Source organism: Emys orbicularis, chromosome 10 (assembly GCF_028017835.1).
Source record: "Emys orbicularis isolate rEmyOrb1 chromosome 10, rEmyOrb1.hap1, whole genome shotgun sequence".
Taxonomy (NCBI): Eukaryota; Metazoa; Chordata; order Testudines; family Emydidae; genus Emys; species Emys orbicularis.
The window spans coordinates 70,302,400-70,328,743 of NC_088692.1; the positions used below are offsets into that span (position 1 = coordinate 70,302,400).

At 42.7% G+C, this 26,344-nt stretch overlaps 1 protein-coding gene across 1 annotated transcript in view; it reads right to left on the reverse strand.

The window, feature by feature from the left end:
- The window catches only part of FBN1 (fibrillin 1), a 216,908-nt gene that overhangs the window by 32,229 nt on the left and 158,335 nt on the right, over positions 1 to 26,344 (reverse strand). The window contains exons 32-45 of the mRNA XM_065412313.1: positions 25,541 to 25,663; positions 24,684 to 24,806; positions 22,614 to 22,739; positions 20,522 to 20,644; positions 19,476 to 19,598; positions 18,218 to 18,382; positions 17,746 to 17,814; positions 17,515 to 17,640; positions 15,829 to 15,951; positions 14,040 to 14,198; positions 12,845 to 12,916; positions 9,747 to 9,872; positions 4,397 to 4,519; positions 65 to 190 (exon numbers count right to left, since the gene is read on the reverse strand). Coding sequence (XP_065268385.1) covers positions 65 to 190; positions 4,397 to 4,519; positions 9,747 to 9,872; positions 12,845 to 12,916; positions 14,040 to 14,198; positions 15,829 to 15,951; positions 17,515 to 17,640; positions 17,746 to 17,814; positions 18,218 to 18,382; positions 19,476 to 19,598; positions 20,522 to 20,644; positions 22,614 to 22,739; positions 24,684 to 24,806; positions 25,541 to 25,663 — 1,707 coding nt within the window. The remainder of the gene's footprint in view (positions 1 to 64; positions 191 to 4,396; positions 4,520 to 9,746; positions 9,873 to 12,844; positions 12,917 to 14,039; positions 14,199 to 15,828; positions 15,952 to 17,514; positions 17,641 to 17,745; positions 17,815 to 18,217; positions 18,383 to 19,475; positions 19,599 to 20,521; positions 20,645 to 22,613; positions 22,740 to 24,683; positions 24,807 to 25,540; positions 25,664 to 26,344) is intronic.

The window sequence follows — 26,344 nt, forward strand, 5'->3', positions numbered from 1 at the left end:
CTATGACCGAGAAAAGGCCTCAAACCCCTTATTCATTAAACTAACAGCATAACTTGATACTTGCCTATGCACATCGTTTGGTCAGCATTGGTTTTGAATCCCGGGTGACATATGCAGTAGAATCCTCCAATGGTGTCAATACACTGGCCATGGCTACAGATATTGGGATTTTCTAGACATTCGTTGCGATCTGTAAATAAAAGGCATCTGAAAATTGTTCCATAAACCACAAAGCCAGAAACAAACTAAGTGGTAACTATGAAAACTAGTATCCAAATTCATGGTTCTAATTTAAAATGACAATTGTTCTCTCTGTTGGCAATAAAATATTAATTTGTTAACACAAAATGGAATATTCATGGTAAATTAATTTTTGAAACATTTGCAGATTTGTAAAATAATTGGGAAAAGTTACTTACAAGTGACTATTTCTAGCTACAGCAACAGGGCACCGCTGTTAGGCCATGGGAATAAAAATAATGCAATGTAATTGTGTGGGGAAATCTCTCCTATGCTGAATTAAACAGCTTGTAAACAAATAAGAAGAAACAATTGTGCAGTGGTTTGGGAGGTTTAAGAGCTTTATCTGTTATGGTTATACATATTTCCAGAGAAAAATACCTGTACTACTTGCTTGCAGACATGTTTGATTATAGCACTGTAAGTAATATGATCACCTTGATTAACTATCAGAGAACTCATACAGATGAGAAATGGAGCTAACACCGGCCCTTCCCTGCACTTGGCTTTCAGAAAGCCAAAATCCAAAGTGCAAGCAGAGTGGTGCACAAATAATATGGCTACAATGGTGCACCCAAGTATGGTTGCATCTAAATCTCATCTAAAGTGACACTACGCAAACCATGATCAATGGGAACGTGATTAGCTTAAAACAGGGACATGCCTGGCACATAATTTGGGCAGCACATTTCCTGACAGTAGCCGCAAATGCTTAATAGCACCATCCTGCACAGAAGAGCAACAAAAAGTACCATACCGCGCAGTGCTGGCCCAGTGCATGACATGCTGCCTTCTGATAGCAGGATGTCTTTTGCGCCAGTTGAATATGTGACTACTCACTGCTACCCTTGCTGTGAATGCTTTCCTCTGTAAGTTCAGGATTTAACCAACAGTCAGCAAAACACACATAAAGAAGCAGAATGTTTACTATTCAGCACATTTCTCATAATAAGAGGAAGTAGAGATGGAAAATATCTAGTAGGGTCATCTTGTCTACCTCCATTCCAATGAGGGCTGGTTCCATTCAGTATATTCCTAAGTGTTTTGTCTATTCTAGTTTTAAATGACTCAAGAGAGGGGGTACTCCCTTTTCTCTTCAAAGCTATTTCACAGTCTAACGGATCTGGCTATTAGGTAAATTTTTCCTTATATTCAGTCTAAAGAAAGAAGCAGCTTCTTCCTGGTGATGGAGAGATCCATTAACAGGAAGTCCCCTGTTCTGTCTTCACAACTTGCAATGGTTGCACTCCAAACTTTATGGCCAGATCCTGGGAGCTTCTTTTGTGATGAACACAGAACATTAGGAACTGGGAAGCGGCACTCTCTTAGGCATTATGAAAGAAAGTTGGATGCAAATGATTATCTTGCCATAACAGGTAACACCTGAAGAATTCTATGTATATACTGAGGGGATAACTAGCTCAATCTATCAGAGGCAGCAACAGGTCATATTTGGATATAATGGCACACAAGCAGTTCTAGTATTACCATTTTCCATGCAGTGGCTGCTCTGTGGGCCCAATCCTACAAGGTGCACAGCACCCTAAACTCCCATTGATTTCAGTAAGGTTGCCAGGCACTATGCTCAGGGCTTTGCAGGATCAAACCCTTCATCAAACACTTTGACTTTGACTGTGATTGTTCCACCTTATTTTCACTAAATATAAAATAAGAGCAAAATACAGGGAAGTAATGCTTGTGCCTTAGGGTATTGTGGCTCATATCAGAACCTTCCCTGGTTTTCCTGTTCTGCTAAAATGAAGGAGTTACAACAATCATGTTAACAATATGCTAAACATTTGCACGTGTTGCCATGTATCTTAACAAAACAAGCTTTAGTTCTCAAAGTGATTTTCTTTTCTGCCCCTACATCCTTTTCCCGCGGAGGTCTTATAAAACAATGCAAAACTGCACTCCAATGAAAAGTGCACTTCCTAAAACTCAAAAGCTTAGAGGCAGAAAATCCAAGGAAAATGTTATCTAGTTCCTTTGTAATTATTATTTTGTCCAGAAATGTATACAATGTTTACAGCCAGTTGGCACACGATCCTCTATAAAACCTTTGCAATTCTTTAAATAATCAAGATAACAAGAATACCATTCTTGCTATGATGCCATCCTTGGAAAACAGGGGGGGATGGATAGCTCAGTGATTTGAGCATTGGCCTGCTAAACCCAGCATTGTGAGTTCAATCCTTGAGGGGGCCACTTAGGGAACTGGGGTAAAAATCTGTCTGAGGATTGGTCCTGCTTTGAGCACGGAGTTGGACTAGATGACCTCCTGAGGTCCCTTCCAACCCTGATATTCTATGAACAGAGAACTGTAGTCCCAGTCAAATAAGTATATTAAAATAATCTCTAGGGTCTAGTTTAAGTCCACAAAAGTGTGAAAAGCTCCTTCTTAAACTTTCTAAGCTAGCTATTGAACATCACCTAGCAGATAAGACCACCTTGTCATCAGAGACTCCTAAAAGACAGTGATTATTTGTGAAAATCTGAGAGGTAAATTGTGTGCTAAAACTAAGGTTAAGATTTTGTCACGGTTATTTTTAGTGAAAGTCACGGACAGGTCGTGGGCAATAAACAAAAATTCACAGCAGCCCATGACCTGTCTGACTTTTACTAAACATAATCGGGGGGGGGGGGGGGGTGAGCTGGATGGGGGGCGAGGGATGAAAACTGGAGCCCCATGGGGGGGGACAACTGACAGCCCAAGCCCTGCCAGGAGGGTGGGGGAACTGCATCGCCATAGTGCGGGGGCACACGGCCCTGGCTGAAGCCATGGGGCGGGGGCAGAGGCAGAGCGCACAGCCCCAGCTCCAGGCCCGGCTGCAGCCATGGGCCTACAGTCCAGTCTCCGGCCCCAGCTGTAGGTGTTGACAGCTGAAGCCGAAGAAGTCACAGGGTCCGTGGCTTCTGTGACTAAAATCGTATCCTTAGCTATAACACATTTAGCAAGTGATAATGCAAACCACAGTAATTATGTAGAGGAAGGGGAAAATACTGCACATTCCCTGGGAAGTTTTTGAATTTTCAGGGCCAGAAAACAGTAGTTTTCCTTGGCTTCACCTCCACAGATATATTACAGATGAAGGGTTAAGCACAACAGAGTTAGTTCAAGGAAGGAGCTTTAGGGACAGATGGGCACAAATGGCCTATTTAGATACCTAACTGCCTTTGAAAATCTACCCGTTAGTCTTTCTGAATGTTCTGACTGTAACATTGACCATGTAAGTTCTTCTAGTTCAGTTTATTCTTAGTTTCATTTTCATTTTTAAGGTTAATTAAATAAAAGCTAGAAAAATATTATATGGCCTTGCATGAGATACAAATAATCTTTATGCTGTATTATACTACTCCATAGCCAGACACTGTGCTCTGTTATGGAGGTATATGCACAGACTCCAACCAGCTAACACTAGTCATGCAGTCAGCACTGTACTGAGTGCAAGTCAAGGCCTATATTTTAGTTAGATTTTACTTGTAACCCTTAATGAAAACACTTTATTCAGTGTTTGATTCAAAGGATACACTCTTCTGGCAGATGACATTTCAAAGCCCCTCTTTGAAGGTTCTCTGATTAGACTTATTTTGCAATCACACACCTGAATTTTTGCAGGCATGAAGTGTATATAAGCCATGAGAGAGATAAAAAAGCAGAACATTCATCAAAACCATTATATATTGTTAGGAGGCAGGTCCTTACAACTCAAAAATATAGTCTGCACACATTCCAATAGAGCAGTGGTCCCCAAACTGTGGGGCACTCCCTCTATGGGGGCGTGGAGGAATGTTCAGGGGGACACAGCAGAGCCTGGGCCAGCTCCCATGGGTGGCCAGGGAGGGAGCACCACCCAGGCCCTCTCTGCTCCCAGCTCTGCTCCGGCCACGGCCCCTGCCACAACCCCGCAGCCCCACTTCTGGCTGCAGCCCCCGGACCAGGCGGACATATTCCATTACTGATAAGGGGAGCGTGAGAGGAAAAGTTTGAGCACCACTGCAATAGAGGGTGGTTGGGGGGGAAAAACCTATCATATTAGTTTAGAGTGACACAATCACTACAGCCTGTTAAAGAAAGAATATGATTTTAAAGGTTTTATTTTTAAAAGCACTATCTACTGCATACTGAGATACAAACAAGCCTGGAAATACTCACCAGTGCATTGGCCTGTTGACGTGAACCTATAGCCAGGTTTACACTCACAGCGATAGCTGCCAGCCGTGTTGACACATTCTGCATTTCGTTGACACACTGGTCCATTCAGGCATTCATCCATATCTATCAATGCAAGAAAGAATATGATTTTTAGGATAAACTGACAATGGACAAGAAAACAAAATGTATTTTTAAACTCAAAGGGATGCTCTCTAACCTACAATTAAGGAATTTTTTTGTTTGGTACCAAATTTAATGTATTTTTTTAAATGTAGAGAAAAATATTTCAATGAGAGTAGATTTTTGGTTGGATTTAAATATTTCCCTACCATGATTCTGAACCTGCATGCAATCCATCACTGAAATTCATCCCTTTGCAGGTAGCCAATAGAAGGTTCTTTTGAAGTCTATGGGCCTTTGGCTGGCACTCTGACCATGGGTGAATTTCAACTTGTGACTCCAATCCTGCACTATGAACCATGCAGGTGGACTGCTGTGTCCACACAAAGATCCCCTGAAGTCTCTGAGGCTCCACACTGACCACAGTGCAGGATTGGAGCCCAAGTGTGGAACTCTCAATGACTTTAACAGGAGTTCAACATAAATAGTGACACGCAAATAAGACTTTTAATACCATTCTTTCAGTTTTAATAACCTAAGACTCTAGTAAAAACACAGGTGAGAACAATTAAGAAAAAAAATCATTTTCACCCAACAGCTTTTCTTTGAAATATTTTTTTTCTTTTGAAAATTCTTAAACTGAATTTAATTATTAATTATTTACCTGCAACTTAATTGATAAGATTTTTGTTTTAATTAATTTTCCTCCCTGCTGCCTGCCAACAGAGCAGATGAGCAAATGACACATTTTCCATCTGTAATATTGACCACCGTCAGTTCCAGTTTATTTACTGCGGGTGGCTGGGGGTTGCATGGGACACACCCATTAACAATAGCTGTACTGTTGTATATAATTCCTACAGGCAAGGAGGATCTGAAATACCTGCTTTCATGAATAATGCGAGCACTAGCTACCCACGAAGAGGAAGACAGCATTAGAAAGAAGACCGAGTGTGAGCCAGTCTGGCAGCTAGAGGTAGTAGTGTGTAATAATGAACATGAGACCTGGGCTTGAATTTGCGTTTTCATTCCTCAAAGTGGCAAGGACTGGAAGCATTACAGAGGCAACATGTGCATTTTCCCAGGGGTGGAGTGTTACCTTGGTTATTCAATAGTAACACCTGGGCAGCAGCAGCAAGTGAGATCTGAAAGCATCTTATTTTAGCTCCCCTGACCAGAATACACCGTGGTGGGAGACGGGGTGCATACAGGAAGGTGAGGAGTTATACAAAGAAACAGATAAGGACTTCAAGAAACTAAACTTTTATTCTGGGTGGCCTATTGCCAAGTGCCTAGATTTCATGGACTTGTCAGCTTTCCTAGAAGTGCTTCGGTCCTCTTGGGGAGTGTATATTGTTCCCTGGGAAAGTTATTGCCTCCTGGCAGCTGTGTGAAACTGAAGAGATATAGTACCCAAAGCAACTCAGCATTATTCTTCAAGAAGAATATACAAAGCATTTTGTTTGTGTTGTAGCTGTGGTTTTTTAATCATACAGTAGGATTAAAAAGATATATTTTTCATTCCAGATACTATTTTGAATCTTAAAAATGCATCAGCCACATCCCATTAAAGAGCATCAGCTAACCTATGGGACATAGTAGATGCTCATGTGGACAGGCAGTGTGATCTAGTAGAAAGAGAACTGGACTGGGACTCAGCAGATATGGGTTCTATTCCTGGATCTGTCACTGACTTGCTCAAATATGAAACCAAAGAACTACTAACTGTGGTATGTAACCTATCATTTAAATCAGCTTCTGTACCAGATGACTGGAGGATAGCTAATTTTTCAAAAAGACTCCAGAGGCAATCCTGGCAATTACATGCTGGTAAGCTAACTTTAGTACCAGGCAAACAGGTTGAAACTATAGTATAGAACAGAATTATCAGACACACAGATGAACATGATTTGTTGGGGAAGAGTCAATATGGCTTTTGTAAAGGGAAGTCATGCCTCACCAATCTATTAGAATTCTTTGAGGGGGTCGGCTAACATGTGGACAAGGATGATCCAGTGGGTATAGTGTACTTGGACTTTCAGAAAGCCTTTGAGAAGGTCCCTCACCAAAGGCTCTTAAGCAAAGTAATCAGTCATGGGATAAGAGGGAAGGTCCTTTCATGGATCAGTAACAAGGAAGAAAGGAGAGCAGCAGAATACGGACCCTGGACTTCAGAAAAGCAGACTTTGACTCCCTCAGGGAACTGATGGGCAGGATCCCCTGGGAGAATAACATGAGCGGGAAAGGAGTCCAGGAGAGCTGGCTGTATTTTAAAGAATCCTTATTGAGGTTGCAGGAAAAAACCATCCCAATGTGTAGAAAGAATAGTAAATATGGCAGGCGACCAGCTTGGCTTAACAGTGAAATCCTTGCTGACCTTAAACACAAAAAAGAAGCTTACAAGAAGTGGAAGATTGGACAAATGACCAGGGAGGAGTATAAAAATATTGCTCAGGCATGCAGGAGTGAAATCAGGAAGGCCAAATCACACTTGGAGTTGCAACTAGCAAGAGATGTTAAGAGTAACAAGAAGGGTTTCTTCAGGTATGTTAGCAACAAGAAGAAAGTCAAGGAAAGTGTGGGCCCCTTACTGAATGAGGGAGGCAACCTAGTGACAGAGGATGTGGAAAAAGCTAATGTACTCAATGATTTTTTTGCCTCTGTCTTCACGAACAAGGTCAGCTCCCAGACTGCTGCACTGGGCAGCACAGTATGGGGAGAAGGTGACCAGCCCTCTGTGGAGAAAGAAGTGGTTCGGGACTATTTAGAAAAACTGGACGAGCACAAGTCCATGGGGCCGGATGCGCTGCATCCGAGAGTGCTAAAGGAGTTGGCGGATGAGATTGCAGAGCCATTGGCCATTATCTTTGAAAACTCATGGCGATCGGGGGAGGTCCTGGATGACTGGAAAAAGGCTAATGTAGTGCCCATCTTTAAAAAAAGGGAAAAAGGAGGATCTGGGGAACTACAGGCCAGTCAGCCTCACCTCAGTCCCTGGAAAAATCATGGAGCAGGTCCTCAAGGAATCAATTCTGAAGCACTTAGAGGAGAGGAAAGTGATCAGGAACAGTCAGCATGGATTCACCAAGGGCAAGTCATGCCTGACTAACCTAATTGCCTTCTATGAGGAGATAACTGGGTCTGTGGATGAGGGGAAAGCAGTGGATGTGTTATTCCTTGACTTTAGCAAAGCTTTTGATACAGTCTCCCACAGTATTCTTGCCAGCAAGTTAAAGAAGTATGGGCTGGATGAATGGACTATAAGGTGGATAGAAAGCTGGCTAGATCGTCGGGCTCAACGGGTAGTGATCAACGGCTCCATGTCTAGTTGGCAGCCGGTTTCAACTGGAGTGCCCCAGGGGTTGGTCCTGGGGCCAGTTTTGTTCAATATCTTCATTAATGATCTGGAGGATGGCGTGGACTGCACCCTCAGCAAGTTTGCAGATGACACTAAACTGGGAGGAGTGGTAGATACGCTGGAGGGTAGGGACAGGATATAGAGGGACCTAGACAAATTAGAGGATTGGGCCAAAAGAAACCTGATGAGGTTCAACAAGGACAAGTGCAGAGTCCTGCACTTAGGATGGAAGAATCCCATGCACTGTTACAGACTAGGGACCGAATGGCTAGGAAGCAGTTCTGCAGAAAAGGACCTAGGGGTTACAGTGGACGAGAAGCTGGATATGAGTCAACAGTGTGCCCTTGTTGCCAAGAAGGCTAACGGCATTCTGGGCTGTATAAGTAGGGGCATTGCCAGCAGATCGAGGGACGTGATCGTTCCCCTCTATTCGACATTGGTGAGGCCTCATCAGGAATACTGTGTCCAGTTTTGGGCCCCACACTACAAGAAGGATGTGGAAAAATTGGAAAGAGTCCAGCGGAGGGCAACAAAAATGATTAGGGGTCTGGAGCACATGACTTATGAGGAGAGGCTGAGGGAACTGGGATTGTTTAGTCTGCAGAAGAGAAGAATGAGGGGGGATTTGATAGCTGCTTTTAACTACCTGAAAGGGGGTTCCAAAGAGGATGGATCTAGACTGTTCTCAGTGGTACCTGATGACAGAATAAGGAGTAATGGTCTCAAGTTGCAGTTGGGGAGGTCTAGGTTGGATATTAGGAAAAACTTTTTCACTAGGAGGGTGGTGAAGCACTGGAATGGGTTACCTAGGGAGGTGGTGGAATCTCCTTCCTTAGAGGTTTTTAAGATCAGGCTTGACAAAGCCCTAGCTGGGATGATTTAGTTGGGAATTGGTCCTGCTTTGAGCAGGGGGTTGGACTAGATGACCTCCTGAGGTCCCTTCCAACCCTGATATTCTATGATTCTATGATTCTAAAAGAGAGAAAACAAATGGTAGGAATAAATGGTCAGTTTTCAGAATGAAGAGAGGTAAATAGTGGTGTCCTCCAGAGACAGGATACTGGGCTAGATGGACCACTGGTCTGACCCAGTACGGCCGTTCACAACCACCACAGAGAATGAAGGAAATTCATACCATAATCTTTAATTGTTTAATGACAGTGACTAAGGGCTTTTGTACATGGCATGGCAAAGCACTCCAGAGAGATGTGATATGTTACATGCACTAATGTGCTGTGCTCCAAGTGTATAGACCTCTACAGACCATGCTGATGTGCTCTAAAAGGTACTTAGTTGTCTAGTCCAGGCAGCTAGAGAAAAACATGCGAGCTCTCTCTACAAATCACATCATTCTAGGGTGTTCTGCCAGCCCTGAGTAGCCAACCCCTAACACACTGCTAGGGAACGTTTATCCAGATTTACTTGATATGAAAATCCACTTCAATATTTTTGATCATGCCTTTCGAATATTTACACAAATCTTGTTTTCATTAGGAAAAAAAATATCAGCTTGGAAGTGAACGCTGGTCTTGATCTAACATGGGAAGACCACCCACTGCTCATCTTTACATCCAGACCATGAAAAGTAAGAAGATTCACTTGCCACAACTGGTTGACTCAAACTCATTCAAGACCTTTATACTAGTTGGAAAATATAATACTTCGTTTCCAACAGAAAACATACATGGCACCAGAATTTCCAGCAGAAAGCCAAAATGTCTTCATTAAGACACTCCTGGCCCACATTTCTCTGATCCTAGTATATACCCGTGTTATGGAAGAATTTGCAAGTACATCAGATTTGCCAGCGTTTGCGTTACCAGCTGACTAATGATCCAATTTCTATTTGTGACGGAAGTATAAGCCTCTTACCTTCGCAGATCAGCAACTTGTCATTGTAAAAGAATCCCACTGGACACTCGCATCTGAAGCTGCCAACCATGTTTATACAGACTCCATTCTCACAGACTCCAGGGATCTCTCGGCATTCATCAATATCTGTAACAATTGATTTTTACATAGTCTGAAAATGCCAATTCATCCCCTTCTATAGAAATGTTTTCTTATTCTCATGGGATATTATCACAATGTTTATATTAGCAGTATGATCCTATTACAGTGTAAAAAGGTATCAGACATTCAATAAATTCCTACACATGCTGGAAAGCTAAATAGTCTACTCAATGGCTCTCATTTTTCAGTATATCCAAGATATGCCCAGCCCAGGGCAAGTTAGGCTTGCACAGGACTCTCAAATTCCATCCCCTATCTGATCTGTCCACTTCCTGCCCCTGACATGCCTCCTGCTATCTGTTATGCTGGAGGTGAGGCTGCAGGTGTGAGAAGCAGCAGAGCCATCTTCACCAGCCTGCATAACTGCAGAAAGTTCCCCTGCATGGGGGCAATTCTCCACTTGCCCTTTCGAGCCACTTTAAGGCCACTTTGTGCTACTCACATGGAACAAAGTGTCCTGAGGGGACCAGAGAATCCAGCCTAACCTATTTTGTTGTCAGGTGAGAGTAATATAAACTGAGCTTCTTCTGTATTAATAAAAAAAAAAAAAAAGCTCATCATTCTCTAAGAGGCTGATCAAAGAACTCACTGAAGTCAATGGAAAGACATTGTCTTTAGACCATGCTGTCCTTCAGCATTTGTTATAAAACTCAACTTTACATCCACTTCCACCATCTGTTAAAGCTTGGTTAGTTTTATGCCCTTTTACAAAAGTTCTGCAGTGGCGTAAGCCAGTATGCCTGCTGCAGTGGTTCTCAATCTTAACATTGTGGGCCACATATGCAGTTCTCCATGGGCTATGTGGGCCATATCTACACAATATCTATACTACCTGTAGGGCGCTGAGGATGTCACATGGGCTGCAGCTGTGTGCTGATTGGGCCGCAAGCGGGCCATGGGTTGAGAACCACTGGCCTAGTGTGAGTAAGAAGTGGGAGTGGCTACTACTGCCCTCCTGAAGAAGTAAAAGAAGCAGTTCAGGTATCACAACCCAGCAAGTCCTATGAAGGTCCCAAGAGTCACTGAAAAAGTGTGTGTTTGCTGCACAATGTAGCAGTGTGGCTGGTGGCTAGGGATACACTAGTACATGAGGACACCAAAAGTCAGTTGCATTGGCTGCTGCACTCCAGTTTGAACAAGGCTAGCAGAATAAAATACTACAGCTGCCAGGGGTGCAGGCTGCAACACGTGCTATTAACTGCTACTGCAGGATCTGCATATGGTGCACATTTACATTACCCCATCCCTACCTAGGGTGACTCCATCCTCATTTGCACAGTGCACACCACATTACGTTGTACACAGGGCCAGCTCTAGGCACTAGCGCTCCAAGCATGTGCTTGGGGCGGCACTTTCCAAGGGGTGGCACACTCCGGCTCCTTTTTGTTGTTGTTGTTGCTTGGGGCGCAAAAAGCCAGGAGCTGGCCCTGAGCGGAGGTGAGCTACGGCGGTGGGGGGCGTGGGGTGGGCCACAGGAAGTAACCCGGGGGGGGCCAGCTCACCTCCGCTCCACTGCCGCCTGCTCCCCCGAGCGCGCCGCCGCTCCGCTTCTCTCCCCTCCCTCCTAGGCTTGCCGCGCGAATCAGCTGTTTTGCGGCAAGCCTGGGAGGGAGGGGGGAGAAGCAGAGTGGCGGCGGCGGCGCGCTCAGGGGAGCAGGCGGAGCGGAGGTGAGCTGCGGCGGCGGGGGGCCCGGTGAGGGCCGCAGGAAGTAACCCTGGGGGAGGCAGAGGAACCGTTCCCCCCTCCAGCTCACCTCCGCCTCCTCCTCCGAGCGCTCCGCTTCTTCCCGCTCCCTCCTAAGCAAGCCTGGGAGGGAGGGGTAGGAGGGGAAATGCGGCATGCCTGGGGGAGGAGGCGGAGCCGGGGATTTGGGGAAGGGGTTGGAATGGGGTGGAGTTGGGGCGGGGCCAGGGGGGCGCGGGGAAATTTTTTTGCTTGGGGGGAAAAACTTGGAGCCGGCCCTGGTGGTACAGACAATGCTCAGACCATGCAGGGCTGGACACAGTCTCACGTAACTGCCTCTGATTGAGCAGGTGATGGGGCAGGTACTTTACTACTTGCCACTTAAAACTCATATGTAACTTAATTTGCTGGTCATAGGGTGCATGATGATTTTGGTCAATGAGATCTGGTGCTTTGCTCCTCAAAAGACCAGGAACAAAATGTACAATATGTTTCTAGTAATTCCTTTCCATATTATACACTATATCTTATTAGAATTGATTGATTAGATCCTATTGTAGGGTTCTATAGTGCCCATCACCATAATATATGGATGATAATTCACTTTGTTGCTGTCTATATACTATAGTTCTGCTTGTCTGTTGTACAACGCTTGCTCCACCTCTTATTTGTCTTTTTGTGGGAATAAAAACAAAAGGAAGCCCGCACGAGGGATGAATTTGGCCTCTGACAAAACAAAACAAAACAAAACAAAAAGAGAAAATGAGGAATTCATTTGTCACACACAATACCAATGTTACACATGATACCGCATGTGAGAAATATTCTAGTGGAACAGAAAAAGGGATTGTTGGGTTAAATCAATACACGGAGGGATTGGTGTGAAATGTCAGATTAAATCTGTGCTTTAGTCAAAAGGAAACACTTCTAATTCCTCTGAAACCCAATGTTCATTGGCCTTATTCTCAGAACCTCTCCGCTCTCTGGTGTCTACAAGCCATTCATCTAGCTCAATTACCATTTCTTCAGAGCTTTAGATTGCCGTGATCACAAGCAGCAATAATCAGAGCTGCCAGCTAGGAGGAGTTAGGCAGAAAGTTTGCAGGATCTGATTTAAGACAAGGGTTAAGGGTTGCACAGAAGGTTGAATTTCGTGGTATTGTTTAGTCTTTATTCCTCTCCAGGAAAGAGCTGACTGTGAAAACAATGCCTCCCTTTCCCTAGTACATACGTAGTGTGGAATTTAACTCCAAACAGAGTAATCACAACTCACCAACTGGTAAACCTGTATAAATGTCAATGAAGAAACCAGGCCTTTGACTTCCACAGAGTGTTGCAAATTCATCTGTAGCAGAAAAAAAGACAACAGTTATCCTGAATGTATCAAATTAAGCGAGTAATTTCACCCCAAGCCTGAGAGAAATGCAGTCTCCACTTTTTTCTGTACCTTTTGAGGGACGGATTTTCAAAGAAGGTATGTGGTACCTTGCATGAATGCACACTCTACTGCCGGATTTGTAATTGGGTTCTGATCCCAAGCCCAGTGAAGCCAAATGGAAAGACTCTCATTGGCTTCAGCGGGCTTTGGATTGGATACTTATTCAGGTATTATTATTAGGTACACACTTGTCAGGTTAAGTGGGTGCATTGTACTTTGTATGCACAGGTCCAGGTCTGTACTTCACAAACCTGTGTCGTAATTAGGAAATCAACACATTATTTTCAAAAATTGCAAATGACCAGGATGGAGCCAGTTCTCAGGTCTGATAAGTCTGTTTTGCGCCTGCTCGTCAGCATGAAGCAGAGGAACACCTGGTGGATCCAGATTGATGAAGATTCCCCCAGTGTGGAGGAATCGTGCAATGGCACAGGACTGTCAGAGCAACTCCTAAGCTACACGCTTCCTGTATCCCGCATAGGTACCATCCTTGGAAGGGGCTGAGGTGCCCCTGCAATCCCTGGCTGCTGGAAAGGCTCCTTGGGGCTCTTGGCAACCATGGGTAAAATACAATTGTGTTTTATGATGAGGACTGCGCTGGGCCTGGCTGCCCCAGGATCAGGGGAACATACAGATGGCTTAGCACCACCTATGACCCCACTCCTGGTCACATGCCAAACACAGCTTGGCTGGCCCATAGCATCTGGCCCATACATGTTTGTCAAAGGGGACAGATGGACAGTCGTGCAGAACAAAGTCCTCCAGTAATTCACAGAACAGGCAGAGCATAGCAGCAGGAGTGCAGAGTGCTCTACAATGACCTACTCATGTGCCTCAACCCTTACTTGAAAGGATCATCTCCAGGGCACAAGTATAATGAGAAATGTATTATTTAATATTTGTATATTGTACACATACACAATTGTACAAAATACATAGCACTTTCCTCTCTCTAGCAATTAATTTTATAGCAGCTTTCAGTAATTGTATTGTTAACAGGGCCTTCAGCTAGCTTTCAAATTAAACATACCGGTGCTAGGGATAGGGCATTGTTCACAAGGCTTATTCCATGCACGTCCAATATTGTAGGAACAGCAGCACATTTTCTTGGTCATATTGAAGAGCAGTTCTCCATCACAGGTTTGATTGTCAGCATAATAATTTCTGTAGCACAGACTCCTCCTCATATCTGCAAAGAAAACAAAAGTATAATGATGGTACTGTGTGTTAGCACTTCGCTGAAATATATGAAGTGTCAGTGAGAGACCACTCTTATTAGACAGCCTTCTTTCCCCAAGTTCCTGAGCACAGTTCTACGCTACCTTTACTAGGTCACCTCTTTTAAACATCTGATTTGTAGGTCCCTCAAGCAGTCACTGAAGGAAGCTTGTTCAGTAGTGTTTTATATTAGTCACCCTCAGCCATTGTGGAGTCACCCCTAAAATTTACAACAAAAATCATCCCCCCTCCCCCAAAACTGGCCATAACTCAAAGCAGACTCAAAGGATTCACTAAGGCCTGCAAACCCTGGCCCAAACTTGAGCAAACCTGAACACATTTATGGCTGATCTTAAAATCATGCATAGTTTATGCCATCACATCATTCTGATGCGAAACCAGGTGAAACTCAGTGGTTTTCCCAAATTTCACATGGAAATTTTAGGTCTGTATCAGCTCAAAAGCCACAGTGAAAGATGGAGGGGGCCAAGCACAGCTAAACTGAAACCAAAGGAAACAAGATTGCCACACAGTGCAGAAACCACCCAAAACCTCAGGGGAGTTAATGCAAAGCATCTACGCTGTGATAAATCTTGAGAGGTGGACCCAAATCTGTACTCACTGACACAGTTCAAGGGTTGTGTGGGGTCAGGAACAGGAGCATTTAGCCCATCTTCTCTTGATAAATGTCCTTATAATAGTGCAGGCCACTACTGTATGCACTATTTTACAACAGTACATATTCAGAGTGAGATTGTGCCTAGCCCTGCACAGATTGTGAGGCAAAGGTCACGGGGGTCTCCATCTTCTGGTCCAGAGCAAGGGCTGGGCACTGTATCAATTCTTGAGCATAAGGACAGGCATCACAAGGAGTCTGGGATTCTATCAGCACCACTGGTTTTAGACTCCCCGAAGCAGGAGATATAGGACAAGTGTGCAGCCATGGCTAACAATGCCTTTGTGAGCTCTGCTGGGGCGGTGTACATCACCCCTAATATGGCCAGTGGTTTTACAGCCGCAGTCTGGCCATAACGCTCCACAAAGATACGGATATTGGTCTTTTGGGGCCCGATCTTGGTCCCACTAAAGAAAATGGAAGTTTTGTCACTGACTTCATTAGGAGCAAGAACAAGCCCTTGATGTTAGGAATTTCCACCATAAAAACATTACAGCCAGCCAACAGTTTTTACAATGAACTCTCCAGTTGGGAGGTCTGTGCAGAGATCAATAGCAGATATGGCTCATGAAAACTCACCCTTGCCAAGAGATTAAAATGTGAAATTCATGCCATACAAAGAGAAAATATGACACTTTCTGCTGTGGGTGTAAGGAAATGGGAACATATCGTTATGCTGATTTAAACAGACTCTACATTGATCTGTGAATTGTGGTATTTAGTAAAGCTCTGACAAAAACCTGTCTTCATTGACTTAATACAAATAAAGAAATAGGGCAGAACCGCGGTTGGTGTCAATCAACATTAAATCCATTCAAGTCAATGGTAATTCTTTTGTATAAGTGAACTCCATAGAGCTAGGCTGAATTACACCATCAGAAGCCCTGACATGCAATGTAGAAGGAACACTTTAAAAAAAACATACCCATACAGTTGTTGCCACCATTGACTTGCATGTAGTCGGGAGGACAGATACAGGTGTAGTTCCCAACAGTGTTATAACAAGTGCCAGGCCCACAAATGCCAGGTGTATCACATTCATTAATATCTATAAGAAAACAACAAGACATTAAATAATTGCAGCAGATTTTGGTCTAAATTTCTTTTGTGAATCAGTGAATTTGGGTTAAGCTGTTTTAGCAGCGCTCAGGGTAGCAATGGACTCGCTGGGGGCACTTAAAGAAAATCTGAGCTGCTGGGTCATGATGGGGCAGGCCTGCATGGCAGAAGGGGTATTCCATGATTAAACAGGTCTATAGGTGAGCCTAAGGGCCTCACAACTAGCCAGGGGAGTGGGCCCCTGGCATATTCAATGGGTCCAGAACAGTGAGAATCCATTTCCTCTCTGCACCTGTTATCCAGAAAAATTTTGGAGATGCTTTGAAATAAGGTGGTATCAGGACAGATCACACATTCTACACTCCTGGTCTATCTATCTCTTTGTGACAAAAGGGCTCAGTGATCAGTCTGTCCAGGTGTGTCTGCATCCATAAGTCTGACAGGGGTCTACAGCTGGTGGATAGAGGCAGAGAGCCCATCTGATCACAGGATGCTGCAGTGGACTGCTCAGGCCTTTAGGGAATTTGAGCTATTGAGCAGGGAAGGTGAAAGAGCTGCATCCATTAAATGATGCCACACACACATCAAGGGGTTCTAAGCCAAGGGAACAGGATAAAACTGGAAGCTTAAAATATATTAAAAAAATCACTAAGTAGCCTTCTGCATTTTAAACAATCTATAGGGATAGGTAGATTTATATCTCCTCTCTACTGCACACGAAACCAGATGCTGAGCTCTATAGGGTGCAGAACTTCACAGAAAGTATTTGTGTCTGCTTTTTAATTTAAAATTTTAATTTAATTCTCCAGGGCATGAATCTTCCTGTAGGTTTGCACAGGACTCTACACGTTGTGGGCACTATGAGAAACAAACAATTATAGCAATGAGCTGGGAGGCTGAAGGCAACCTGGAAAATGAAAAACTGGTGATCAGATTTGGGGCGTTGGACTAAAACTTCGTACAAAATACAACCCGATGGCTGCAGGACTGGGTTTAAGTATATGGCTGTGATGTTCTGAATGCATGCTACCTACTGCAGGGGAGAAGGGGAGAGGGAAGGTTGTAGTAAAACAAATATTTGCAGTCAGAGTCTCAGATCATCATGCTTTAGCCTGCAGGAAGATGGACAATGCGCTATGGTTAAAATGGATGATGCCATTTCATCCAGCCCAACAAACACAAGCAGCAAGCTGCTTGTTGGTTTCAGCGCATGGTCACGTAAAGAATTATACTGTCCATCAGCAAACTGCTATTTCTTAGAGATGATCAAGAAATGATATTTTTATGCAACTGGAAACCGAAAACTGTTAGATTTTGTGTTTTTGATGAAAACCAGAAAATGTTAAGCAAACATTTGCAAAAATTTCCATTTAATCCAAAAGGAATTTTCTGTTGAAAAACTCTTTTAAGGAAAATTTTTGACCAGCTCTACTATTTCTGCAATTACACTGTTGGTGTTCTTTTAAGGAACAGGTCATTTTGATGGATGCTCAGTTGCCAGTCGTTGATAAGAAATAAATGCCCATGCCAAGTAAACCCTAAGATTACATACCATCACAGACTCGAGATTCTTCGTTCAAATAGTAGCCATTTGGACACTGACAGTGGAAACTACCAAATGTATTAATACATTTTCCTCCTTGGCAAAGTCCAGGTAGTTCTTGACACTCATCAATATCTAACAAAGTAACAACACTAACATTATTTCATGCCACGAAAAATCAAGTTAGTCATAGAATGTTGCAATTTAAGACATGTAAAAGCATGAAAAAATAAGCATTACCCTCCAATATAACTGTAATTGGGTTTGGTCGGAATCCTTCCCCTCCAGGGCACAGAACCTTATATTCAGCTGAAAACAAAAGAGATTTTATTAACCTAAAATAGTTTAAACATCTTCATCACAATGATCTTTGAACTTGTAAAGCTTATTATAGCACATTATAAAACAGCCTAATACTGAAACAAGGCCCCACTGTGCAAAATCAGGTATCGCTTTTCTCCTTGGCTAACACAGACTCTGGTGTCCAAGCAATAGCACAACCATGCAAGAGCCATTACAATGCACCTGCTGATTGATAATATTTCAAAGCCAGCAGATTTTGTACCATGACTGGTGTAATTTTCAGGCAGTTTAGTACTTGTATGTACCTAGTACATTATTTTACTAGCATTCCCACTATCTAGAGAAAGTGAAGAGAGACAGAAAGAAGCATGCATATATGGTTAGGTATAATCCAGTAAAGCTGACTTACTTGAGTTCACAGGTGGGCAATGTTCACAGGGAATGCCCCAAGCTCTCCCCAGGGAGCAACAGCAAGAGGCCTTGGAAACACCAACCCCAATCTCATTGCTGCAGACTATATCTCCATTGTCTCCTCGCGGTTTAATATCCAAGTAACAGTTGCCAGAACGTGTGTCTATTCAAAATGCACACAAAAACAAACATTACATTTGATGGAAGGGAAGAAAGTTTTGTTTCCTTGTGCTTCCCCTCTCTGTCTGTCTGTCCCCATCTATTGTCTCTTGTCTCATGCTTCGGTCGTAAGCTCTTTGGAGCAGGAACCATCTTTTTGTTCTGTGCTTGTACAGCGCCTAGCACAATGGGGTCCTGGTCCATGATTAGAACTTCTACGTGCTATGGTAATACAAATAAATGAATCAATGATATTCGGGCAGTCTCAATGTTGAGAGAGATCGAGAGCTCCAAATTACCTTCATTTCACATGAGAAAGCTGTGGTTGGAAGTAATTTACTGTCACAATTACATTGGGCAGCACCTCACTCTGCGAACAGTCTCACTGCAATCAGTGGGACTGCTCATAGACTAAGGAACTTCTGAGCAAGAACAGACCCAGGTCCTTCATCATTTAGGTGCCTATTCTTATTCTCACATGCTTGTATTAGCACCTTCCTCCAATCCTAGGAACTGCTCCTCTTTCCTGTCCTTGAAATTAATGAGATTTACAAATGAAACCATCTATTCAACACATATACTTAGACATTAAAATGCATTTCAACCGAAGGAAACAATCTAGGACCAGAGAGCTACAGGGAGGTTCTGAGAAAGTTGGAGCCTAATCCTCCAGAATTTACTCACGAGAGTATCTCCTTTGATGATGATAATTAAGTCTGGCCGAGTTGCATTCAAAGCAGGATCCAAGGGTGTATGCTGGCTTTATGCCACACGTTTGTGTTTCTTCAGTCTTAAGGCCAGACAGAGGCTGGTTTGGCCCTGGTGCAATTTAAAGCAGCCTCTAAATTGTGCACAGCTGCAACAAGCCCCCAGGGGCTATTCTGGCAGCAGGGAATGGCTGAAGTGCAGTACTGCTCAGGCCACATTCCCTACCCTTCACCACACCCTATTAGCCAGGAGCAGTAGGGCGGGAACTGCAGAGTCTGCTCCAAGAGCTTTCCATCATACCCTGGGAATCCTCAGCTGGCTGTTTAAGCTAGAGTTACTGCCCCTTTGTGCCACTTCGTCTCTAAATAATAGAGGAAATGACAGCTTACCAACACAGCCAACACGGGTGGGGTTCAGCTCAAAATCAGGAGGGCACTCACAGGTGTAACTGCCAGCGGTATTGATACACTTGCCACTGATACAGGTGGTGGGATCTGCACATTCGTTAACATCTGAAACAACAAAGGGGCAGTTAGAGAATTCCCAATATTCCACCTAAACCAACAACATGCCAGGTGTCAGAATGTCAGTCTCAGGAAATAATCAGTTCCATTGCTTGTTGTGGGGTGTATGTTCCCTCTACAGAAATCTACACACAAAAAACCACCACTGAAACTGTGGAAGCAGAGCACTAGTCCAACATGAATTCAATATTTCACTGAGAAATACTTCATTTTTGCCAGAAAGAATGATTCTACAAAATGAAATGCACCATAAGAGAGGCCAAAACATTAATCATATTGGTCAAAAATATCAAGCAGAGAAATCATTTTGAGGGCCATATTGTCCCATGTGTCTCTGGGAGCAGAAAGTACAGGGCCCAGCAGATCCCAACCTGTGGGAGACGTGGAAGGAAAGGCACGACACCTCTTCTCCATCAATCCCCTCTTCCCTTGACCAGTGGAACCCCAGGGATTCACACCTCAGCAGGGAACAGATTCGGGGATGACCGCACAGCCCCCAAAATCAGGCAAAATATTTGTGTGTAAATTCCTACTGTCCCTATTTTGCCCACTGTGCTGTTTTGCACTGAAGGATCTAGTGTAGTTCCATACTTTCTTATTTATAATCTAATTGTTATGATATAGCTAGAGCTTTGCTTAAGGAGTTGGTCAAGATAACAACTGCTATGTTCAGAGGCTGCTCAAGAGTCTGCCACTCTAGACAAAACTTTGGTGTGCTGCTGGCTCCTCTTAGTCGTAGAGCACAGGATTTGGCGTTTGAGTGAGTGGCATTGTGACCTGACACACTGGGTCATAACAACACTGAAATTTGGCCCAGCTGCCCCTCTGACATGATGGATGCCCTAGGTAACAGCCCAGTCCATTGACAGCTAGCTGTGTTAAAAATGATCTTGTTTAAAACCAGTCTTCACCTGTGCAGTTACCACCGGTTCTGTCCAGTTCATAGCCTGTCTCGCACTCGCATCGGAATAGACCAGGGAGGTTATGACAAGTCCCATAGACACAGATGTTAGGAAGGGAGCACTCATCAATATCTGTAAGAACAAAAAGGAGGGGAAAATTAGGTTCCGTGATCTTTTTGCTATAAACTTCGAACTAAAATCTTGTCTGAATAAGCGTTCAGAAGACTAAGCATGGAATTGGATTCTGATTGCTCCTGCATGTTTTGTAAAATATATTTTAGATTTGCAATACTAATATATAGGATTTGCCTTTGTACCCAACAGAGTCCAATCTAGAACCCCTTACTTAATTGCTTTGGAAGTGAAATTCAGCTCTATGCAGATGGCCAGCACAAGGGGTTGAAGGGTTAAGTGGGACTTAAGTGATGCACAGGCTTTTCCAAATAAATTAAATTCACCTTTTATTCAGTTTTACTGCGTATGACAGATTATTAGACATACTGTGCTTATTTCTTGGGTGTAACTTCTATGGTGTTTTGCCTGAGTGAGGACTGCAGTATCAGACTCACTGTTTATAGTATACTTATATGAACTGCATAATGAATGACTAACTTGATCCAGTAACAAAGAGAACATGTTTACAAAGGACTTTAAAATACTTCTGCAGTTAGCATACACACCAGAGAATTCAAGAGAAGATTGTTGTAGCAACAGGAGAGAGGCACCATGCAGGCTGTTAAAGTTAGTTTGAAGATTATATAGTTTCAAAGTAAATGGTTTCATAGATGAAATACTAAGAAATCTAATTTTGTTTTTAGTTTACACAGAATTTCAACTTTCACAATTCATGCCTCTTCCTTTATTAGTAAGAAACAATACACGAAACAAATTTTGCTGGAAAAAATACTAGATCCTATTTATAGTGTGCTTATGAACTTCATCAAATACCAGTATCTATAATGCATTTAGGATGGTTGAGTTGAAAGATCTCAGCCTTGGGGAAAATATGCATTTATTTATGGATTGGAGCAAACAATTCACAAGGAGTTATTCATTCGTTACATTTCTCTTCTTGTTCTATTAGCAAACAGATTGCAAAAATTCTAACTTATTTTCAACACTCAAAATTATTTGTGATTTTTAAGTAACTTCCCCTCTATTATTTGAGTAGTTTGTAAACAATTAAGTGAGAAAATTCAAGATTTAAATTTTTACATTTATGCTGTCTAGGTTATTTGTCATATAGTGTCTTATGTTCCTCGAATGGATGACTTAAATTACTAAATCACTACAACATGAACTGTGGCTTTCAAATGTTACAATCAAATATACAATTTGAAACATGATTGCAGCAAACATTTGCTTTTCACAAGTATTTGCACTAGCAAAGCTCAAACGCTTGAAAGTTCATATAAAAGGGCCGCAAAGAGATGACTGGCAACACTTTCGAATCTGATCACACATTCATAGGATTTAATTCCCCATTGTTTGCTCAGATCTGTCTCTTTATTAGCTTAATAAACTGTGCCCTTCTGCAGGGCTGACATATATATACTTTTGCACTTCACAGAAGCTGCTCAGAATGGGCTGGCTATCAACTACCAAACCGCAGCAGACCTGGGACTGATCTAAAGCCTACTGAAGTCATTGAAAGTCTTTCCATTGACTTCAGTGGGCATTGGCTCAGTCCCTTGCTTCCCACACACTGCTCTCCCTATAGGTTAAAGACAATATTATGACAACCTCTGCTGAAGAGATATGAGCAGAAAGGGAGACAGGATAAAAAGTGATCAAGGGGAAGTAGTGGCTGAAAAGCCTTTGGATCACCAGACCAGTGAATAACTAGCTTTGTGGCAGTAAAAGATTCCTCAAAGAGCTGTTTTTATTCTCCATAGCTATGTGTTTAGAGCTCTGAAACCAAAATCAGTGTCCAGATACATGAACTGAAAAAAGTAACAAAAAACTTTACCCTAAAATATTTTGGAAGCTAATGCAGTTTTCAATAGTAAACACAACTGCAACCAATTGTAACATTTTTCAAATATAAAATATTATTCAGGCAGATTTTGTTGAGTGTTGTTTAAAGGTTACAGTGAATTACCTTCACATGCTTTCCCATCTGGACTTGGTAAAAATCCCATATCACATTCACAGCGATACCCTCCGGGGGCATTGAGACATTGCCCATTCTCACAGAGATTCAGGTTTTCTGAGCATTCATCAAGATCTGTTAAAGGAAGAGGAATTGCATTATATTGTAAATATTTTTTCTCACTGATGTTCAGTTCAGCTAAGACACATATATATCCAAAAGTCTTAACTGTTACATTAATTGAGAACATTTGCAGAAGAAATTGTAGTCAGGTTATGTGCAGCTCTTGTCATACTAAAAGGCTTCGGGCATTTCTGTCACTTTGAAAATACAATTTCTAATGAAAAGGAAAAAAAGAAGCAATTAGTCTAGCTTTTTAAAAGTGGTTAAAATTAGCAAGAAGAGGAGGGAGATTGGTGACTGCTGTGTAACAGTAGAGCCCCAACTGAGATCAGGCCTCTACTGTATGAGGTGCTGTACAACGTACAAAAAAATGGTAAGAGAGAGTCTCTGCTCCAAAGAGTCTCCTCTCTAACAAGACAAAGACAGACAAAGAGAGGGAGTGGAGACAGAGCCAGACAGTGGTGAAGGTCATCCGATGGGTCAGTGGCCAAGCTGGGAACAGTGCCCTAGCCACTGGACTACACTGCCTCTCAGAAAGTTTGGCTCTTAGTCTTTAGTTGACATTGTACACATCACAAAAACAGCACGTTTGCTGCAATGCAGCTTGGCTGGCAGTCTCAGCTTACAGAAATCCAGGACTGGAAAAGCAAAACTACTGCATATCAGGATTGATGTGCACACATTGCCAAAGCTGTGCAGAAACGCTACACAGTACTAGTCTGCTCTAGTGAATTCTATCCAGCTCTCAAATTCATGAGGAATAAGCATGACAAGGATTTCAAGATGAAGTCTATCAAAATCCAGAAACTTAATTAATACTCATTAAAAAAACTCCCAAAGATACAGTTCATATCCGCTTCAAAATTAAGGAAGAACATATAGAAAATAAAAAAATGGAGGTTACAAAGGCCATTTGAGAAGCTGAATCAAATTCAAGAATGAATTGTATAAAGAGCATTAACAGAATAATTCAAATGTAATTAACTTCAAGCATGTGGTGCTAGATTCTCAACTGGTGTAAACCGGTACAGATTAACAGAGCGCTGCTGATTTACCCCAGCTGAGGATCTGGCCCACTCTCTGTATCTCTATATATTGTACGGGTTTATACTGCAGCCTATCAATGTAGTATCATACAGTATCAACTTCTATATCAAATTAGTAGCAATAGCAAAGTTCCTAGTGACTGATGTGACGTGCTAATCTGTTCTTCAAAGTAGAAGACTTAAGTCTGGGTGGGGAATTTCTCTGATGACAATTTACACAAGACATTATTCAAAAGTAGCTACTTTGGCCCATCTATGTATGAGCACCACATCCTGAGGGTACTACGCTGATCATGCAATAAGAGGGCAGTGACCACATGCTCACTTCTGAAAAGGAAAAAAAAAAAAAAAACCATTTTAGGCAACTATACAAAGGAATTTTAACAGATGTGCCCTATTACTCAAATGTTACGTGGGTGGCCAATAATCTGGTTTGTTAACTGGTTCAATTATACCGCCATGCGCTGTTTTAATAAGTTTGCCACCCACATCTCTTTACAAGCAACAGTTATGAAAACCTTCCATTCTCACAAGGGGAAAAAAATGCTGTCAAGTTATACTGGTCAACTTTTTCATGCCAGATGATGTCATGCTACATGAAATGGGAGACATCGCAACATGACATATCATAATACACCTTAACATGAGGATGGAAAGCGTCAAAGAAAACACTTTGCTGCCCAATCCTGATCCTGTAATTGATACACACTTAAAAGTCCAATTCAGTGGGAATTCTGCACATAGAAAGACTGCAGGATCAGGTTTTAGATTTAGATTGTAAATATTGACCCAACATTGCACATTTAAATTAGTCTACCTGTAAGCAGTGGGTAAATTTTCCCTAGAACTAGTCACTAAGATGCATGGTTATTATATGCTGAGAGCTGAATCACTCCAAAAGAAAGCTCACCTGTACAAGTGAAGCCATCCCCAGTGTAGCCGTCCTTGCAAAGGCAACGGTAAGAGCCCATTGTGTTCTTGCAATTGGCATGTGGGCTGCACATGTGTGTTCCATTGGAGCATTCGTCCAGATCTTTAATATAACAAAAATTGCATTAATAAAACCAAATCCATCGTCAATGCAACCTTTAAACTCCTCAGTTCATAGCACAGGGAAACGCTACTTTAAATAATCTTTCACAAAAACAAGACACACATTTATGATTTTTTACTTGACATGTTTTAACAGACTTTAATAAAACACCCGGCATTTATCACTGGATATTCTGGGTTGGTGCATTCAGTAGTTTAGAGCAGTCCAGCTGTTCTCTCATTTCGAAGGAAGATTTGTTTCTTCTCTTCATGACAGGCACTTCCCTTCCTCACTCAGATATTCTTCTCTGACAGAGAATTTCCAGCATATTTGCAACTCAGCTAAGAAAGTTTGCTAGGATGTCTGTGTCGCTTGGGAACCACCGAGACCCTTCCCTTAAAGATAAAGGGTAAAATCCTGGCTCCATTGAAGTCAATGGCAAAACTCCCACTGACTTCAATGGAGTCAGGCTATCCCCCCAAGTGCACAAACTATCTCCCTACATTGCTTCATTTCCACCAGTCTTGCAAGCCAAGCAAGAGAAACTGTTCATGCTGACATGTCTCCCACATGGACAGTGAATTCTTCCTTTGTAGTGTAAGATAAACTGACATCTTTAACACGTGTGACGATTTATTTTAAAGTTTGTAGATACAATGTTGCTGTCCACAGCTGTGTAAACACTTTTGTTGATGGCTTACAATGCTAAATCAGACATAATGTATGAAACTCACCTGAGCATTTGATGCCATCTCCAATCCAACCTGAGCTGCAATCACATTTGAAACTCCCTGCCGTATTTGTACATGTGGCATGTCTGTCACAGTTATGGGCTCCGATTTCACACTCATTGATATCTGTAATAACACAGGGGGAGGGGAGTGTTTGTGAAAGAGCTCACACATCAAACTTTTCTGACATCCAGCAACACTATGTTTCTTTCTTAAATTGCTTCTAACTGCTAGTAGCATTTAAGAATTAGGCATAAAAGAAACAGACTCATGGCAAAGAAAAGCTACCGAATAGTTGGCTTATTTCAAACATGTATTGGCCTACTATTTTGTGTTTTGTTTTTGGGAGGTTTGGGGCAGTTTTTAAAGCAGCACTTTTGAAGCACGTAGCACCTAGGAGCCCTGTGATGTAATATACTCTAAAGCCCCAGTAACATCTGCCGTGCAAGGAGTGCCGTATTTGTTCTTTTCATTGGGGTGATGCTGGAAGAGTGCTGGTATGGGGATTCACAGGCCTCCAGGAAGAAGGGGAACAGCAGCCATGGAGATCGCTAAAGCAGTGAAGCTGCAGCAGATGCTCCGTAGCCTGGGGTTCTATTTCCCCCAAACAGCCTCGGAAAGCCCTTTAGCAAAACCCATTTAACTCAGACCCAGTGCCAGGACCAGGATTTGCACCCTACATTAGGGAGACACCAACATTTTACCAGCCTGTATCTTGAGCTGTACTTGGTAGCTGAGGAAAAGGAGGCAAAGTCTGCATTACACTGTTACCACCCAAACCCGGGGGGTTGCTGGGGGCTCAGGGCT